Here is a 20,530-nt window from a genome sequence, read left to right on the forward strand (position 1 = left end):
CACGTGAACAAGCCTGATGTACGGGGCAAAAAAAACACAAAAAAACCAACAACTACACACTGTTTTTACCTTTGAATCTATTTGTGTTTATATTATCACATCAATTCAACTCTTGATGATATTACATTCTCAATTATAAGCGGAATAATAATAATAATACCATATTTCAGCTTGTATGCATCAATATTACTCTTGACAATAATACACACATTGTTTTTACCTTGGAATTTATTTGGGTTTATATTATTACATCAATTCAACTCTTGACGATATTACATTCTGAATTATAAGCGGAATAATAATACCATATTTCAGCTTATATGCATCAATATTACACTTGACAATAATATATTCTAAGATATAAACTGGATAATAATATTTCATCTTACATACATCTATTTGGGTTTATATCATCATATCAATGTAACTCTTGACAATAATACATTCTAAGATATAAACTGGATAATAATATTTCATCTTACATACATCTATTTGGGTGTATATTATCGTATCAATGTAACTCTTGACAATAACACATTCTAAGATACAAGCTGAATAATAACATTTCAGCCAATACATCACTCTCCAGCTGTCCATCTGTCACTCAATACTGGTGTGTGCTGTTCAGTCGAACCATCACGTCATCTCCACTTTAAAAAAAAAATCAAAAAAACCCTAAAAAATCTAAAAACAAAATATGTCTGTCTTTCCCCTCTTCCCAACCCTAATTCTTTCTCCCACACATTAAAAAAAAAAAAAAAAAAAAAAAAAAAAAGGATTCAAATTAACAAGGGGAGAGGACATAGAGAGAGAGAGAGCATGAGTGGGCGGATAGGAAAGACAGCCAAGGAAAGAGAAAGCAGGGGAACAGGGCAGAGAAAGTAAAGACGAGAGGGGAGTGGGGGTGGGGGAGAGAAAGTGACAAAAGCACTTACCTGATCTACGCCAATCTTTCTGCAAGCATCCAGGAAGTTTTCCACATTCCTCCGACATTTGGCTGACGTCAACTTGGGCTGAAAGCAGCAGCGACAGAGAAAAGGGATGACGGTGAACTGAGCGCTAGGCCGGTCCATCCACAGAAAGTTCACAGAGAGAGAGAGAGAGAGAGAGAGAGAGAGAGAGACACACACACACACACACACACACACACACACACACACACCGCGGTGCACACATAATTCCCAACTTATCAACAATTCATCTGCCTGGGATAAAAACTGTCTGATCTTCATCTATTAGCTTTAGCAAAACTGACTTTATTCTATTAGCTCTGCATGCAGATCCTATCTCAAAAAAACAACATTTATCAACGATACAGGCCTCCAATTCTGTAGGTATCCTCGAGGTTTGGTAGACATGTGTTTGGTAGATATTTGGTAGACATCTCTCTTCTTTTCGCATTGTTGACTTTTCTCCTTCATTCAATGATCTAACTACTTCTTCTTCTGCGTTCACTCGTATGCACATGAGTGGGCTTTTACGTGTATGACCGTTTTTACCCTGCTATGTAGGCAGCCATACTCCGTTTTCGGGGGTGTGCATGCTGGGTATGTTCTTGTTTCCATAACCCACCGAACGCTGACATGGATTACAGGATCTTTAACGTGCGTATTTGATCTTCTGCATGCATATACACACGAAGGGGGTTCAGGCACTAGCAGGTCTGCACATATGTTGACCTGAGAGATCGGAAAAATCTCCACCCTTTACCCACCAGGTGCCGTCACCGTGATTCGAACCTGGGACCCTCAGATCGAAAGTCCAACGCTTTGACCATTCGGCTATGGCGCCCATCGATCTAACTACAAAAGTCCCCAATGTCTTTCCAGAAAAAAAATATATATATTTCAGTCATTTTATCTGTGCCTGGACTGTGTCATTTTGCATTCTGTGTAGATCTTCAGCGGTTTGTCTTGTAATTCATCCTCCTAATTGTTTCCATTCAATTTCATGCAGACCGGGCAAGCTATCAACGTAATCACTAATGTCTGTTTCTTTCCTTCTGTTGTCTGCACAGGTCTTCGTGATAACATCTTGTTGCCACTTACATTTCATCTATTTCTGTCATTAAATTACCTTGATCTGACACTTATTATATAACATTTGCTTGTTTACAAAAAGTATATTTTTCAAGATTACAAAAATATTCATAAACCTTTTCGCCATGGAATGCTCATCTTGCTTTAGATCTTCAAGCCACCCCTTCCATTGTTTTATTTGAACTATATAAGCTCTTCTTCTTTCTCCTGCAATTCTCAGGGAATATCATGTATTGACACACGAAAACACCTTAGTCACTGCTTTAAGTCTTTTCAGTGTGGTTCTCACACACACTCCTCTTCATGGCAGAACAGTTTCAGTTTCAGTAACTCAAGGAGGCGTCACTGCATTTGGACGAATCCATATACGCTACACCACATCTGCTAAGCAGATGCCTGACCAGCAGCGTAACCCAATGCGCTTAGTCAGGCCTTGAGGGGGGAAAAAAAAAGAAGGAAATAAATAATAAACAAATATAAAAAAAGAAAAAAAAAAGAACTACTACTACTACTACTATGTACAAGGCGCAAAAACTTGATGAAGTCAACAATAAGCGTACAAAAAATAAAAATAAAAATAAAATAAATAAATAAATAAATAAATAAATAAAATAAAAATAAATAAATAATATTAATAATAATTTTTTTATTTAATTTTTAATAGAATAAAATAAAATTAATTAATTAATTAATAATTAATAATAATATAATAAAACAGCAGAACAGAGACGTTTTGGATGGGTTTTACAAAAAAAACAAACAGCGACGAATAAGAACATTCAACGAGTGTGCCCCGCTACACGACACGTACCACGGCAGGGGAGGGAACATGGATGCTGGCCACGGAGCGCGGGCGGATCTGATTGGCCAGGTGACACAGCACCACTCCGTCCCTCAGGGCCTCGGGCAGGTTGTCCGGCAGCGTCACCTTCAGCCGCGACTCTATCGTCTGCAACCGTTATAGCAACAGCAGTGGTGGACATCTGTGATTGTACGACAATCAGAGGTAGGTATCCAGAGATGCTAACCCCTGTCAAGTGTTTGTAGAAACAAACAATCAGGAAATTTGCTAGGAACATTTTGAATTTGGTAGGAACAGTCGCACTCCCAGGCCACATCAGCAAACGTACATTTTATTCGCAAGGTATACAAACATTTAGGCTTCGATTAAGCTGATTGGTCCACTCAATCCTGTTTCAATGTAAACATGCATGCGATTAGGTGAGGATCATCAAGTGTGACCAAGGTTAGTAGTAACTGCCGTGGCCTCATGATCCATGGGTCTAGAGCATCTGGGCAATGTTACGGAAAGCAAATGACCATGCTGTCTAGTCGAAAATGAACGTCTTGGAATAATTCTGACATTGGCATAATGTCAGAACAAACTGCAATCGGGTGTAACAAAATACGGCAAAAACATAACAGTTGGCATCACGGGGTATCTGCAATCATAGCAACAATAGCAGTGGGCATGTGTGATCATAAGGCAATCATAGATATCTACAATCATGACAACAGCAATGGTGGACATATGTGATTATAAGGCAATCATAGATATCTGTATGTGATTATAAGGCAGTCATAGATATCTGCAATCATGACAACAGCAATGGTGGACATATGTGATTATTTGGCAATCATAGATATCCGCAATCATGACAACAGCAATGGTGGACATCTGTGATTATACGGCTCACACTCACATTCACACCCACCCCCACATCCCCTCCACATGCCCCGCCCCACCCACACCCACACCCACACCCACCTGTCTCAACATCTCCAGCTGCTGGTTCTCCTCCCTCTGCTGCTCCTCGCGGCGCCTGATGGTGAAGTTGGGGTTGACGTCCTTGTACTCCTCCAGCATCTTCATGGCTCCTGCCGACAGCACTGGCCATCCACATCAACCCTTAGTTCTACCGGTTAGTCAGGCGGGGAAAGCCAGCCATACACAGAGGGGAAAAGCCACGCACAGGAAGAGCCACACACAGGGAGGAGGAAAGGTGCCAGAAACGGTGAAGGCGTTTAATCTGTCAATACAGTGTCCATGCGAGTCTGGGTTCGAATACCCTGTCTTGCCCTTAACTCACTCAGTACGGCCAGTCCTCTCTTCTCCTCTACACAGACCCCTCGGGATGTCCAGTGGGTGTCTCAATGACCCAACCTTTAGCTTCCGTCGCCAGAATTGTGGTATTCTTTGTCAACATTCACGTCTTCAGTATAAGAGCCTTCCGCTTGCAATATTTTGATGATGGGAACTGGGGTGAAACGCTGTTAACGTCGTCTCTTTCGCCGTTCGTATGGAAAGAGTTAATCTCCCCAAGTTTGAGTGGAAAATCAAACTGAGCGTAAAGTCATTCGGTTGAGACAATAAACTGAAAGTCCCATGTGCAGCTCATGCACTGAAAAAGAATCCACGGCAACGTGAATGCTGTCCTCTGGCAAAATTCTGTAGGAGATATCCGATCTGATAGGTACACGAATATACATGCATGTAATCAAGGCCCGACTAAGAGCGCTGGATTATGCTGCTGTCAGGCATATGCCTACCAGATGTGGTGTTGCATATATATATATATATATATATATATATATATATATACTGTGACGTCTCCTTGAGAAACTTAAACTGAAAATTAGATTTGTGGGTTAGTCAGGGGGGGGAAAGCCAAGCACACAGCACTCAACACTGAGGTTCATCTACATCACCTTTTAGTTCTCTGGGTTAGTCAGGGGGGGGAGGTAAGGGGTGGGGGGTGGGCAAATACACTGTCAGCCACATCAACCCTTAGTTCTATGGATTAATCAGTGGGGAAAGTCAAAAACATCACCCCTTAGTTCTCTGGGTTGGTCAGAGGGGAAAAACAAAGCACACTGCCCTCAACACTGAGGATCATGCAAACCATCCCTGAGTTCTCAAGTGCAGATCTTGTTGAAACATTTGTCACCACACTATTTTTAAAGAAAGACTTTTTTTTGTTTTTCGTTCAGTCTACTTTGCTGTACTAGAATGCAATGGGTCCATCCTGGCTGTCACAAATGCACAAACCGTACAATACTGTATAATACTGCAAAGTGTGCAGGTATGTCTGCATGTAAGAGGGAGTGCATGTGTACAGAGACCTGCCAACCCCCCTAACAAGACATGAAGAGTAACATTTTCATCATTTGAGCCAAGCAGTAGCTGCAGCACCAATGCTTATCTGTAGTCCAACTGGCATTCCAAAAGAACGATGGAACTGATGCCTTTCCTATCACGCGTCTGGAGGTTTTAACGTGTTGTAAAATACTGATTCTGCGGTGTGACACTTTGAAGTTGATTCGACACGCAGTGCACAGAGTGTGGTTTGAATTGAGAATGATAAGATTAGATTAGATCTGATTTGATTAGACTGGGTTTGGTGAGGTAAGGTAAGGTAAGAATGATAAGATACAACTTTACTGTCTGTAAATTCACTGGGGGTTTTTCTTTTGGCTCGAGTACATTAACTCTAAACATATAAAGCACAAGAAGGCTGAGAATACTGGGGAATTCTTCACAGTAAGCTTTGCCGATGCTCGATTCATTACTGCTGACATCAATTCATCGCAAGATTTTCTTTCCACAGACATTTTCTTTCCAACATGGAAAGCCTGAGGAGGACAGCAAACACCCCATGAGAATGAGAGCAGGAGGAAGAAACAGTCTAATTCTCTGCAACAGGGGGGTGTCGGGGGTGGGGGGGGGGGAGGTCAACTGAGCTCTGATTGGCTCAGGCCAATCGTGAGCCACGGAATGAAAATTCTCATGGACTCTCAGCAACAGCCCCACGACACAGGCCATGTTTCCAGCCCCCTCCTTCCCCTTTCACCCAAATTCAATTCGCCCACGGTATTAACTGATTCATCAAAGCAAATAACGCTGCTTGATATCTGCTACTTCAGCGTAGCATTTTCATTCTGAGTGTTGATGGATTACACCCCGAAGCTCAATGGAGTATACTACACTCAAATTGTATCAGGTGGCAGGTCTGTATGTATATTTAGCTGTCCTTCATAGCAATGCTATGGCCACACTGCACTGTCGTTCTCTTCCGTCCCTTTCCCTGTGTCCTAAACATCAGCCACACATGTCTCCATTTCGCCATCATGTATCTGTCACACACTATACCAACCCAGCAATCACCGTCTAAATCAATAACACCCATTAAAAAGACCAAAAGCACACACTATAACAAACCAAGCAATCACTATCTAAATCAAAACTACCCATTAAGGCCAGACACGGTAGTGAAATTTTGACCAAAATCATGATTTTTTGTGATTTTCGTTTTTTCACATCATTTGCTTCTTCAACATCTAATCTTTATAGTCCGTTTCACCTGGGTACTATATTCACTTAAATAAAGCTTCAAACAGCATCAACATGTGTGATTTCTTGTGAGTACAAGCACATCTCTTTCTTTTCCTGTTTCTCAGTTTTGTGTTTTGTCCTCGTAATACCATTTTTCAAAATGCTAATGCTCAAAAACTTTAAAAGATAGCATGTTCAAACTTGGTACTTTCTTTCTTTATGTATTCATCTTTATTATAGTGCGGTGGTTTGTATAGTACTAGTAAAAGAATGAATATACACTCATTTGAAAAAAAAAATGTCAAGGAATTTATACACATTTCAACAACAAGTATTTATTCAAATTCCAAAATACCACTGCACTATAATAAAGAACAAATACAAACAAATCAAATAAAGCAAACAGAAATAACATATCTATAAAGGTAAAGAGGTTCTAAGCTTTTAATTTTTGTTTGCTTGTCGGCCATTTTGGATTCGTTTCCATGGAAACCGTCATGACAAATTGCACAAAATGACCTTTTTAGACGTGTTTAGTCCAATATCTTTGCATATCATGTCGCAGAAAGCCATAAACTTCAAGTTTATTTCATACGTTTTTGTACTACCGTGTCTGGCTTTAAAAGACGATAAGCACACACTACACTAACCAACCAAGCAATCCCAATCCATATCAAAACTGCTCATTCAAAGGACCAAAATCACACACTGTAGCAACCAAGAAATCACAATATAAATCGAAACTGCCCGTTAAAAGACAAAAAGTGTCCAACTATTTCTGCAGTCTAATGAACAGAATAACCTTCAACAGAAAAAAAACAAACCTTTTTTTTCGGCTGCTAAAACTTTATCAAAGTCATCAAATCTTTTACCATATAACTTATATTTGTACAAATCTATATACAATTTTTTTTTTAAATGATAATAAAAATACTGAAACGAATATATAAATGGCATTCACAACCTGATAAATCCTGTTTATAAAAACAGATAAAAGCTGCTGCAGACAATAATCCTTCAAACAAACAATTTTTTTTTCTTAAAGATTTTTTTTAAAAATCTTTTATCCAAATACCTTGCTAAGACAAGTCCACAAAGTCACAACAAAGTGCAATACACCAAGGCAAGGGTTAAAAAAAAACCAACAACAAAAAGAAACAGAGACAAGGGGGACAAGCAGGCACACTGTAACACACCAGATGTCTGTTTGCTGGTCTGGCCAGAGGAGCGGCCATTGGTCACATGACTCCGCGATAGCTGATCTGTGTGGACACAACAAGAGGGACAGTCCTAACCACCCACAACACCAACACCAACATCAACAACTGACCAACACAACACTCACACACACACACACTACTCACAACACAATGCCAAGAGCTGATCAACACAACACACACACACACACTAGCAAACAGAGTGACAGATGCATACACACACACACACACACACACACACACTCACAAAACATCATCAAGAGTTAATCGACACAACACACACACACACCAAAAGTTGACTGAAACAACACTGACGCACACACTACTCACAACACCAAGAGTTGATCAACACAACACTCACTCACTCACTGACTCACTCACACACACACACACGCACACACACACACACACACACATACACACACACAAACTCACAACACAACACCAAGAGTTGATCGATGCAAACCCAGTCCCTACCACTCAAAACACAGAGACTGATCAACACAACACTCACACACACACACACACACACACACACACACACAGACACACACACAACCCAGTCCTAACCACTAACAACACTGCCGATCCTGAACAGACTTCGGTTAATTTCCCAGAGCATTTCTGACCTCCTATCCCCCCTCCATGCACTATCAATCAACAAATCACCACACCATCTACACCATTCTCCATCTATCGGTCAGTCACACGACAGGTATCATCTTCTCCCAAGACACAGATTAGGGGCGGGGAGGTTCCTCTACTGAACACACTGCATCCACCTACGCACAGTCCTTAGGTCACACACTGAACCACAACACACCGCTACCTGCGAACAACATTAGTCAACTATCATCATCCAAAATGCAAAACACTTTTTAAACGACAAACAGATAGACACTCACAATAAAAACCCAGGCAGAAGGTAAACTGATCAATGCACAACAACCATGAGGATTTTTCTCTTTTTTTTTTTTTTAAATTGTGTTCAAAACATTCATTATGTGAATCAGATACCCTGTTTTATCGTGTGTGTGTGTGTGTGTGTGTTTGTGTGTGTGTGTTTCTTGTTTGTTTGCTTGCTTGTTTGTTTTTGTGTGTTTTTTTTTTTTTTTTTTTTTTTTTTTTTTTCTAAACAAGATACTAACAGATTGAAAGGAATTCTCCACAAGTACAAGACATACATCTGACATGCATGAACATTTCAAGGGACATCACCCACCTGGCCGAGTACTTCTGCCAGCAGTCGTGGCCCCTGACCTCCCTCCACCAGACTGCCGCTTGTTGTCAGTGTCTGATCCCCCTGGCCGCTGTAAGTGGACACACACGTCAGCTTCTTCTTCTTCTTCTGCGTTTATTCGTATGCACACAAGTGGGCTTTTACGTGTATGACCGTTTTTACCCCGCCATGCAGGCAGCCATACTCCGTTTTCAGGGGTGTGCATGCTGGGTATGTTCTTGTTTCCATAACCCACCGAACGCTGACATGGATTACAGGATCTTTAACGTGCGTATTTCATCTTCTGCTTGCATATACACACAAAGGGGGTTCAGGCACTAGCAGGTCTGCACATATGTTGACCTGGGAGATCGGAAAAATCTCCACCCTTTACCCACCAGGCGCCGTCACCGTGATTCGAACCCGGGACCCTCAGATTGACAGTCCAACGCTTTAACCACTCGGCTATTGAGCCCGTCGCCCACGTCAGCGACTTTGTGTCGTTTTCAAGGGGTATATGCTGGTTACGTTCTGGTTCCCATAACCCTCCTACTGCCAACATGGATTACAGGATCTTTAACATGCATATTTCATCTTTTTATTTGTATTTGTATTTCTTTTTATCACATCAGATTTCTCTGTGTGAAATTCGGGCTGCTCTCCCCAGGGAGAGCGCGTCGCTACACTACAGCGCCACCCATTTTTTTGTATTTTTTCCTGCGTGTAGTTTTCTTTGTTTTTCCTATCGAAGTGGATTTTTCTACAGAATTTTGCCAGGAACAACCCTTTTGTTGCCGTGGGTTCTTTTACGTGCGCTAAATGCATGCCGCACATGGGACCTTGGTTTATCGTCTCATCCAAATGTCTAGCGTCCGTCCAGACCACTACTCAAGGTTTAGTGGAGGGGGAGAAAATATCGGCGGCTGAACCGTGATTCGAACCAGCGCACTCAGATTCTCTCGCTTCCAAGGTGGACGCGTTACCTCTAGGCCATCACTCCCTTTTGCGTGCATACACACAAAGGGGGTTCAGGCACTAACAGGTCTGCACATAATGGTGACCTGGGAGATCAAAACAAATCTCCACCCTTAAGCCACCAGGTTCAACGGGTATCAAACTCAGAAAACTCAAGCAAAAATCTGGCACTCTGTTTGACCAGAAACTGAAACTGAAACTGCTACAGGACCGAGCACGCCACTGACCTTGGCCCCCATGGAGGTGGCGGAGGTGCCCTTTGACCTGTGGTCCTCCAGGCGTGACTTGAGGCGCTGAGCCTCCACCTGGTGCTGGGCCTTGACCTGCTGGTGCTTGGCCTTGAACTCCTCCTCCTGGACGCCACCACACACGACACAACACGAAGTTTCACACTTTATACACCCTCACTTTTTAAAATTTTTTTTTGCATGCATATTCATAATATTAATAATATTAACAATGATACGGGGACATTTGGTACATCCTCCCACTCCAACCTCATACCCACAAACACTGCACTCATCGTTTAACGTCTTTCCACTGTTTGGTTATAATTATCAGACAGGCGGGGGAATAACATGATAATAAAATAAATAAATAAAGCAAAATAAACCAAACTAAATCAAAATAGAATACAATCACTACATGAATGAAATAAAGTTAAGGCGTTGCTGTCTCTTACCTTGAGGGAAAAAAAAAAGAAAAAAAAAGCTTTTCCATTAACTTAGAATAAAGTTAACAGGGGAAACAATAATTAAAAAATAAAATAAAACACACACACATACATGAAGGTGCAAAGAACAAAATTACACTTGCGGAAGCGACACTGCTGGTAAATGACAAAATCAGCTGCTATGGGTTGGTGTGGAGTATTATGACTGAACATCAGGACCAGCACTACGGTAAACATACAGTATTGCATCATTCTCTCCCAAGTTTCATTTAGTACTGATGAACAGTCCTAGAAGGAATACTGCGATAACAGCAGCACATCAGAATATACAGACACTTTTTTTTTCTTTCTCGTTCTCTCTTACAGAAACATTACATTAAGTTAGCAGAATAATGTAACATCTGTGCACACTGGTATTCAAGCAAATGAGCATACATGCACACCCACACATGCATGCACACACAAATGCATGCACGCACACACACACACAATTTAACAAAGTACAAATATAACAGCATTCTGTTTCCATATCATCAAGATTTGCTTTCAAAGATCAGCAGATATCCTGCTGTGTAAAACAAACCTGCAGTATACTGCCAATAGAATACAGAATACTGGATGATTGTTCAACATTATGCACATCAAAACACACAACAATTATATTCACTGCAGGCAAGTATATGTCAGTGGTCTGTTGCTATATAAATGTAACAAAACGTTAGATGCTCAAACCATTATGCGAGTATTGCAAGTTTGTTAATAAATCATATTTGCTACTTGAGCATTGTGCACACAAAAACCACTTCAAATCCCCACATCAAAATCTGTTTCACTATTTTTTTGAAAGAACAGCAGCCCATGTAACAAAAATGCCCAATGTTATACCAACAAGCACATCACAAATGTTAGAAGTTTAGCTCAATATGCTGTCCTTTTTCACAATAGCACATGCATGCAACACAAACATATGCACGCACGCACACATCCACAAACAACCGGTGAACTGTTAATAATATTCTGGCTACACATTTTAACTATCCCCTAATAATTCAAAGACCACTGTTGCGTCCTTGTAACATATACAGTAATATTCCTTAACAATCTGTACAGTAATGTATCTATCAATCTGAGAGGCAAAGTACAGAGCCTGATACAAGAATAACAATGGAGATTATGAGGGTAAAGCAGCCAGGCCGGGAAAGAAGGAATAATGTTGCCTGGAGGTAACATGGTACTGATATTTTTACCATGGGGGGGAAGAGGTAATATCAGTATACATACACTACACAGCTGGTCGGGGTAAAAATGTTACAGATACCTTTACCATGGGGCGGAAGGGGTAACACCATTATGCATACACTACACAGCAGGAGGAAGGTGGCAGAATGGTTAAGACGCTCAGCTGCCAATACAGAGAGTCCGTGAGGGTGTGGGTTCGAATCCCGCTCTCGCCCTTTCTCCTAAGTTTGACTGGAAAATCAAACTGAGCGTCTAGTCTTTCGGATGAGACGATAAACCGAGGTCCCGTGTGCAGCACGCACTTGGCGCACTGAAAAAGAACCCATGGCAACGAGAGTGTTGTCCTCTGGCGAAATTACGTAAAATGAAATCCACTTTCATAGGTACACAAATATGTAAGCATGCACTCAAGGCCTGACTAAGCGCGTTGGGTTATGCTGCTGGTCAGGCATCTGCTCAACAGATGTGGTGTAGCGTGTATGGATTTGTCCGAACGCAGTGACGCCTCCTTGAGAAAGTGAAACTGAAACTGAATACACAGCCGGCTGGGGGTAACAAATGGTACAGGTACCTTACCATGGGGAAGGAGAGGTAATATCAGTGTATACAGCTGGCTGGAGGTAACGAATGGATGGTACAGACACATTGGAGGTTAACAAATGGTACATACACCTTTGCCATGGGGAGGAAGAGGTAACATCATTATGCATACACTACACAACTGGCTGGGAGTAACAAGTGGTACACACACCTTCATCGCAGGGAAAATGCAGTCATATCAGTAACAATACATTAAAAAAGTTTGTTTTTTTATAATAAATTATATTAAGAAAAAAAAAATTAAAAAACAGTGCAGATACTTTTATCACCAAGAGAAAGGGGTAATATCAGATGCCATACACTCTGCAGTAAGCTTATCGCAGAAAAATGCTCATTTCTATCATACCGTATAAGCTGATCACAGAAGGATGGCAGCAATACATAAAGAAACAGCTACAGAATACAAAAACAGAGGGAAGAAAGAACAGGGACAAAGACAAACGCCATGCATACATGAACCAAATGTTCTTTCCTCATCAACAACGCTTTTTTTTTTTTTTCCTTCCTCCAAACCATACAATAATACTATTGGCCACCATGCATGCACTTTTAAAAAAATCATCTTTCCTAATCAACAACGCTTTTTAATCTTCCTCCAAACCACACAACAAGACTACAGGCCACCATGCATGCACTTTATTAAAAAAAAAAAAATCAAAAAAAAAAATCATCTTTTCTAATCAACACCACACTATTTTTTTTTTCTTTTCTCCATAACCATAAAATGAGACTTTAGGTCTCAATTTTTCTTTTTCTCGGATACCGTTCCAAGTCCAATCCTATGAACAACAAAGTACATACTGGGGGTATGAGGGGGGGGGGGGGGGAGGAGGTGGTAACTCAATAAAAAAAAAAGCAGAGCAACAGCGTACAGACCAAGCACCCACAAGCAAAAAAGAAAAAAAAAAAAAGAAAAAAATCATCATGCCAAAAAGAATGGTCAGCCCTGCTTCAATATCAAGCTATTACCACAACTTCTTCTTCTTCTTTGTTCGTGGGCTGCAACTCCCACGTTCACTCGTATATACACGAGTGGGCTTTTACGTGTATGACCGTTTTTACCCCCGCCATGTAGGCAGCCATACTCCACTTTCGGGGGTGTGCATGCTGGGTATGTTCTTGTTTCCATAACCCACCGAACGCTGACATGGATTACAGGATCTTTAACGTGCGTATTTCATCTTCTGCTTGCATGTACACACAAAAGGGGTTCAGGCACTAGCAGGTCTGCACATATGTTGACCTGGGAGATCGGAAAAATCTCCACCTTTTACCCACCAGGCACCGTCACCGAGATTCGAACCCGGGACCCTCAGATTGAAAGTCCAACGCTTTAACCATTCGGCTACTGCGCCCTTCGCCACAACTTCCAAAAACACTGCACGACACTAACCCCCCCCACACCCCCTTCCAGTGTTAACAGGATCCTGCAAATTAACCTTTCACGCTACCGTTTGCTATACGGTTCTCCTCTGATCAAACATTATGGCCTGTTTAGAGCCAGGCTAATCCAGACCTGCTGCCCCTTAACTTGACTTCAGAGTATTGTTTTCATTATCTGCCAGTGACAAAACCGTGTTTGACGGATGCATCACCAGCAACGATCAGGGTTCCAGGCCGCGTTTCGGCATGGTGTTGTGTCCCAAGGAACGGCACTTTACTCTGATTTTCCTGTTTTTCCTACTGTCTGTTGCCTATATCGTTTGTTTTGTTTTTTTTAAACCCATCTATTACCGTTTTTGCCCATTATCGATTCATGTTTTCACAAATTATCATTGATCATTCTTATCCATTATCGATATCTGTTTTTGTCTTTGTCCATTGACTTAACCTGTTTTTGCCCATCTATTACTGTTTTTTCCCACTACTAATGACTGTTTCTACCTATTATCGATAACTGTTTTTGTTTCCCACTACTAATGACTGTTTCTACCTATTATCGATAACTGTTTTTGTTTCCCACTACTAATGACTGTTTCTACCTATCATCGATAACTGTTTTTGCCCATTATCTCTAGCAGTTTTTGCCCTTGTCCATTGACTGTACCTGTTTTGGCCCATCTATTACTGCTTTTGCCGATCATCAAAAACTGGTGTTGTCCATTATCGATGACTGTATTAGCCCATTATCTATTACTGTTTTTGCCTTTGTACTTTGTCTTACCGGCTTTTGCCCATTATCCATTACTGTGTTGGCCTGTGTATTATTTGCTTTTTGCCCATTATCTATACTGTTTCTGCTCTCAATCTTTTATTTTCAAATACTGTTCTCTTTCCCTTTTTTTTTTTTTTTTTTTTATAACTGATTTCACTTGCCCTTCTTTCTTTCTTTCTTTTCTTTCTTTTGCGTTCGTGGGCTGCAACTCCCACATTCACTCGTATGTATACGAGCGGGCTTTTACGTGTATGACCCGTTTTTACCCCGCCATGAAGGCAGCCACACTCCGTTTACGGGGGTGTGCATGCTGGGTATGTTCTTGTTTCCATAACCCACCGAATGCTGACATGGATTACAGGATCTTTAACGTGCGTATTTGATCTTCTGCTTGCGTATACACACGAAGGGGGTTCAGGCACTAGCAGGTCTACACAACTGTTGACCTGGGAGATCGGAAAAATCTCCACCCTTTACCCACCAGGCGCCGTTACCGAGATTCGAACCCGGGACCCTCAGATTGAAAGTCCAATGCTTTAACCACTCGGCTTTTGCGCCAGTCACTTGCCCTTCAATCTGCCATTACAATGATTTCATCAGGAAATCACATGCCATATACTGTCAACCAGTCAGGGTACCCGTACATGTCTCTGCCCCTCCCCTTTTTTCTCAAACTGAAACTAGTACACTTGAGCGACAGTATTCGTGTGCATTCATGCGCCTGTAGATGCATCTACATGGCTGCATGACCACATGAACGATACTCAACAAAAGTTTTTTCTTTAACGCTCCTTTTCCACTCATATCCCTGTCCGTATAATTATTTACTGTCAGGAAAAAAAAAAAGGAGGGGAACAATAATAAACCCCACAATTTTCTAAAAAATAAAAATAAATAAATAAATTAAAAAAAGAAAAAGAGTAGAATACAGCCTCCAAAAGCCGCCAGCAGAAACAAAAACACCAAGCGTTTCTAACTCGCACACACACACTACACAGGAAACACAGCAACAGAGGGAGGGAGGCCCCCCGGGAGGGAGGGAAGGGTTAAGGGGTGGGGGGACCAGCACCAAAGAAAAATCCAAGCTCAAGACATTTACACGATGAACAGAGGATGACGGAGGCCGCAATCGAGAGTAAGTGGATGATGGCTGAGTATACATGCGACTCTGTCATGGAAAAGACAAAAAAAAACACACACACAGAACATAGCAATAATGAAAAAGTTAAGGGAACGAACAAACAACAGTGTATTATACATCAGGCCCGCTGTGCCAACTGAAACCAGAAAAAACAACAAAACAAACAAACATACCCAAAACAAAGCACAACCAAAATGCATAATTATACATTAAAAAAAAAAAAAGAAAAAAAAAAGGAACACTGTAACCTAGGGAGGGGGGAAGCATACACCGCACACACATACTCAAAAATAATAACTAAACTTAGTCATACACAAACAGAATGCACAAATATTCATATTCCTTAAAATAACTTAACACATAAAAAATGTACACACACACACACACACATATATATATATATATATATATATATATATATATATATACACACCTAGACATAGATATACATATATATATAGGATGTAAAGTAAAATCCTCCGCATATCAGAACTTGTGAAACTTCCCATGCTGTTATTACCATGACTACAATCACTGCTGCAGTTACTGCCTAGCCAGCCACATTAACAGAGCCTCCTGGCAGATTTCTTCAGTGCATGCTCACAGTCAGACCTCTGTCTAATATCCTCCTTCCTTTCTGAAGAACTTACAAAAACAGGAGCAGACGATCCAGACACCTTCCCTCTGACAGATTTCTAAACAAACTCCACCCCTTCCCTTCCCTTAGATTTGTCTCTGCACAAGATTCAGAGCTAAATAAATACCATTATTATTATTATCATTATATTATTATTATTATCATCATTATTATTATTCTCCTTAACCCATCCTTCATTATTTCTCATTTTTTCTTTTTCTAAACTTTGTACAACTTCAGGGGGGTTCAAACGGACACCTGACCTGCCTCTTTCCTTATCTACTCTCCAGATTCTTTTAACAATGGTACCCAAAAGGACATCCACAGGTTCTGGTTTTCTCTGTGAGACAGAGTTCAGTCAGATCCACCAGTCCCTGTGCTGCCAAATTGCTGCTGTCCAGAACTCTTGACTGTATGTTTGAACAGTGGAGTGGTGGCCTAGAGGTAACGCGTCCGCCTAGGAAGCGAGAGAGAATCTGAGTGCGCTGGTTCGAATCACGACTCAGCCGCCGATATTTTCTCTCCCTCCACTAGACCTTGAGTGGTGGTCTGGACGTTAGTCATTCGGATGAGACGATAAACCGAGGTCCCGTGTGCAGCATGCACTTAGCGCACGTAAAAGAACCCACGGCAACAAAAGGGTTGTTCCTGGCAAAATTCTGTAGAAAAATCCACTTCGATAGGAAAAACAAATAAAACTGCATGCAGGAAAAAATACAAAAAAAATGGGTGGCGCTGTAGTATAGCGACGCGCTCTCCCTGGGGATAGCAGCCCGAATTTCACAGAGAGAAATCTGTTGTGATAAAAAAGAATACAAATACAAAACTCTCTGGGGGGTTTTCCACACACTGAACAACAAAGTAATCCGACTTGGTTCCAACAACAAACAATACTGTACAAAGCCGTCCACTAACAACCGTCCACTCACGCTACCTAATCAGTCCAATACTGACATCTTCTTCTTCTTCTTCTTCCGCGTTCGTGGGCTGCAACTCCCACATTTACTCGTATATATGCGAGTGGGCTTTTACGTGTATGACCGTTTTACCCCGCCATGTTGGCAGCCATACTCCGCTTTCAGGGGTGTGCATGCTGGGTATGTTCTTGTTTCCATAATCCACCAACACTGACATGGATTACAGGATCTTTAACGTGCGTATTTGATCTTCTGCTTGCGTATACACACGAAGGGGGTTCAGGCACTAGCAGGTCTGCACATATGTTGACCTGGCAGATTGTAAAAATCTCCACCCTTTACCCACCAGGCGCCGTCACCGTGATTCGAACCCGGGACCCTCAGATTGAAAGCCCAACGCTTTAACCATTCGGCTATTGCGCCCGTCCAAATACTGACATCAAATTACTTTCATGAAAAGGGGCCTCTAATATATCAATGGCATGCCCCTGTGGTGGCCGTTTGACTATTTCTTTTAATTCATCCATTCGCTCAATGCATATATTTTAATCAAACTGTTTTTTTCTGATTCATCAAAATGGCTTTTTGACTGATCATCTGAGAGTAAACAACAATCAGAAAAGAGACACCAGTGTTGGAAATCTTTAAACAACTTATCCGATGAAGTTTGGATGCCGTTTGAGCATTTTCCAGTGAACATTTCTTGCATGTTTTGTTATGATCATAAAACGAGCATCAGCTGTGTTTCACTACTTGTAAAGTATTAAGTAAACTATTAAGCAAACTGTTTGAAGTTCTTGTGATCCTAAAAATAATACACAGAAGGTGAGGTGAGGCTATATGTGAGTTATCCACACAAACTATCATTTATTTCACGTTGGTATTTAAAGCATCTAAAAACTACTGTTAAAGACTTCAAGGAGGGGGGGTTGGGGGGGGGGGGGGGGAGGTTACGCAAGCTGTCATTCTCACAGTACCGAAAGAGTTAACCCTCCCATGCACCCTCAATCCCCTGAAAATAGTGCAGGTCAGTTTGGTTTTTTTTTTTTTTTTTCCAGATGGGTTTTAACAGAAGGCATACACTTGTTTAGCAAGCAGTGATTCTGAAAGAACCCGGTGTATAACAGTGCTCCACATACCCCAAAATTAGTTTGTTACTGTGACAAAAGACAAAATGACTTGCTCTGCCTCTGCTCTCTTGGAAAAAAAAAAAAAAAAATCTTTTTCATCCAAATGTTGGTCTTTTCGCTGTCAACGTTTTAGTTTTCTAGCAGAATGAAGCGATACTTTTCCTTTCGTGGCAGGCTACAACGTAACTTTTTTTTTTTTTTTTTTTCTTTTTTTTTTTTTTTTAACTACTAATAGGTTACATGACATGTAGTAGTGTTATTGTTAGAACTAAAACAGACATTGAGACAAGCACACTGTAGCAAGCTCCGCTAAAATAAGGATTCTGTCTTATGTTAGCTCTCATCCAGCTATCCAAGACACTGTGAACAGACACCATACATGTGCATACATGCACACACACACACACACATATTCAACCAGCTATCCAAGACACTGTGAATAGACAGCATACATGCACACACACACACACACATACATTCACATACATGCACACAAACACACACAAACACACACATACACACACTCCAGCTGTGTGTACATTCCAAGAAGACCAGAGCGCCATGCTCAGGATAACTCAAAGGTCAGCAACGACACTCTCATCACACCCAAGCATGCGTGAATCGGAACAGACAGACAAGACAGCAGCAGATCTGAGGACTCATCACACAGGTGCAGCCATCATCACACGGCCTGACCACCGCAGGTCTTTTCCGTCACAAACAAACATCCCCGTTTTTTGATGAACACATTGAGTACTGCACCCAAACATTGCTCTGTCTGGTGTCAAAATTTGTCTCTGTTAAAAACAGTTTTTCACGTTCCGGTTCAATTCAGTTCAGTTTTTTTTAATTTTTATTCTATTTATTTTTTTATTTTTTTTTTTTCAATTATTATTATTATTATTTATTTATTTATTTATTTATTTCCTCTTTTTTTGTATGCTTATAGTTGACTTCATCAAGGTTTTGCACCTTATACATATTATTAGTAGTAGTAATAGTTCTTTTTTTTATGTATTTATCTATTATTTATTTACTTTTTTTTTTTCCTCAAGGCCTGACTAAGCCTGCTGGTCAGACATCTGCTTTGCAGATGTGGTGTAGCATGACGCCTCCTTGAGCTACTGATACTGATATATAAAAGTACAATTATTATTATTGTTGTTGTTCTTATTCTTGTTCTTGGATACTTTTATTGTGCCCACCCTCAGTCCGAGACCTAACTCTAAGCGCTTCGTTATTTGCATGATAAGCTACTGACCTGGGTAGGGCTGCCTTTAGGCGCTAACCATTCATTTCCTGTGTCATTCAGTCAGGCTTCAATCACACCTTTCAGCTTCTATCAACTAGCCTACTTAAAACACACCCAGAGAAGTGATGACTTTATTCACAGGAAATACACTCTTAAAAAAATCTTTCATCAATCAAAAAAAAAAAAGAGTTTTTGTTTCTTTTACTTACAATGTCACAATACAAATACATGCATTGGACAGGACAACAAGCAAGTTTTATATGAAGTCCTGGACAAATTGCTTTTTGTTAGCAAGGCTGATTGATTTTGACAATCAATGTTTTTACTTGTTCGCCTGTATATTGGATGTTATTACCTGTAACATCTGCATCAGCAAATTAATCACTTTTGTATATGTGCAATGGTAAAGTTGTGCTTCTCTGTTTTCTTTATGTCCGCTATATGTTTCTCACTTCGGTCATGTCTCTGTATGTGCATAAGTATATATATATATGTGTGTGTGTGTGTGTGTGTGTGTGTGTGTGTGTGTGTGTGTGTTGGGTGGAGAGAGTGTGTGCATGTGTATGGATATGAATGTATGAATGCGTTCGTTTTATTACTTTTTACGATGTTAATGATGATGGTGGTGATCATTCTTCGTTGTAGTAGCAGTGGATGTAGCAGTGTTAACAAAATTATTATTTTTGTGTCGTTATCGTTAATGTTGTTATTGTTATTGTTGTCACAAGGACAGATTGGAAGACTGGGCGATGCCTAAAATCTTTATCCTTGAGTAATAAAGTTTTTGAATCTTGAATCTTGAATCTTGACAACAGTCTTCTATTAAGTCCTGTCTGATTAATTCCAACAGGGCTGATAATTTTGTCAAATTGTTTTTCAACATGGCTGATAAATTCTGACAGCCGACAAAGGGAGGAGATCACTTGCAACTCTCTGCATCAGGAGCTGCCAATCCCATCATCCTAGCTATGAACAAGTGAGGCGACCATGTCCGTCCCATCAC

At 40.8% G+C, this 20,530-nt stretch overlaps 1 protein-coding gene across 1 annotated transcript in view; it reads right to left on the reverse strand.

Annotated features, from left to right (window-relative positions):
• The window catches only part of LOC143289000 (uncharacterized), a 138,886-nt gene that overhangs the window by 19,515 nt on the left and 98,841 nt on the right, over nt 1-20,530 (reverse strand). Inside the window, exons 18-23 of the mRNA XM_076597746.1 lie at nt 10,011-10,136; nt 8,812-8,899; nt 7,569-7,634; nt 3,808-3,917; nt 2,851-2,988; nt 936-1,013 (exon numbers count right to left, since the gene is read on the reverse strand). Of these exons, the coding sequence (XP_076453861.1) occupies nt 936-1,013; nt 2,851-2,988; nt 3,808-3,917; nt 7,569-7,634; nt 8,812-8,899; nt 10,011-10,136 (606 nt within the window). The remainder of the gene's footprint in view (nt 1-935; nt 1,014-2,850; nt 2,989-3,807; nt 3,918-7,568; nt 7,635-8,811; nt 8,900-10,010; nt 10,137-20,530) is intronic.

The sequence above is a fragment of the Babylonia areolata genome, chromosome 13 (assembly GCF_041734735.1).
Source record: "Babylonia areolata isolate BAREFJ2019XMU chromosome 13, ASM4173473v1, whole genome shotgun sequence".
Classification (NCBI taxonomy): Eukaryota; Metazoa; Mollusca; class Gastropoda; order Neogastropoda; family Buccinidae; genus Babylonia; species Babylonia areolata.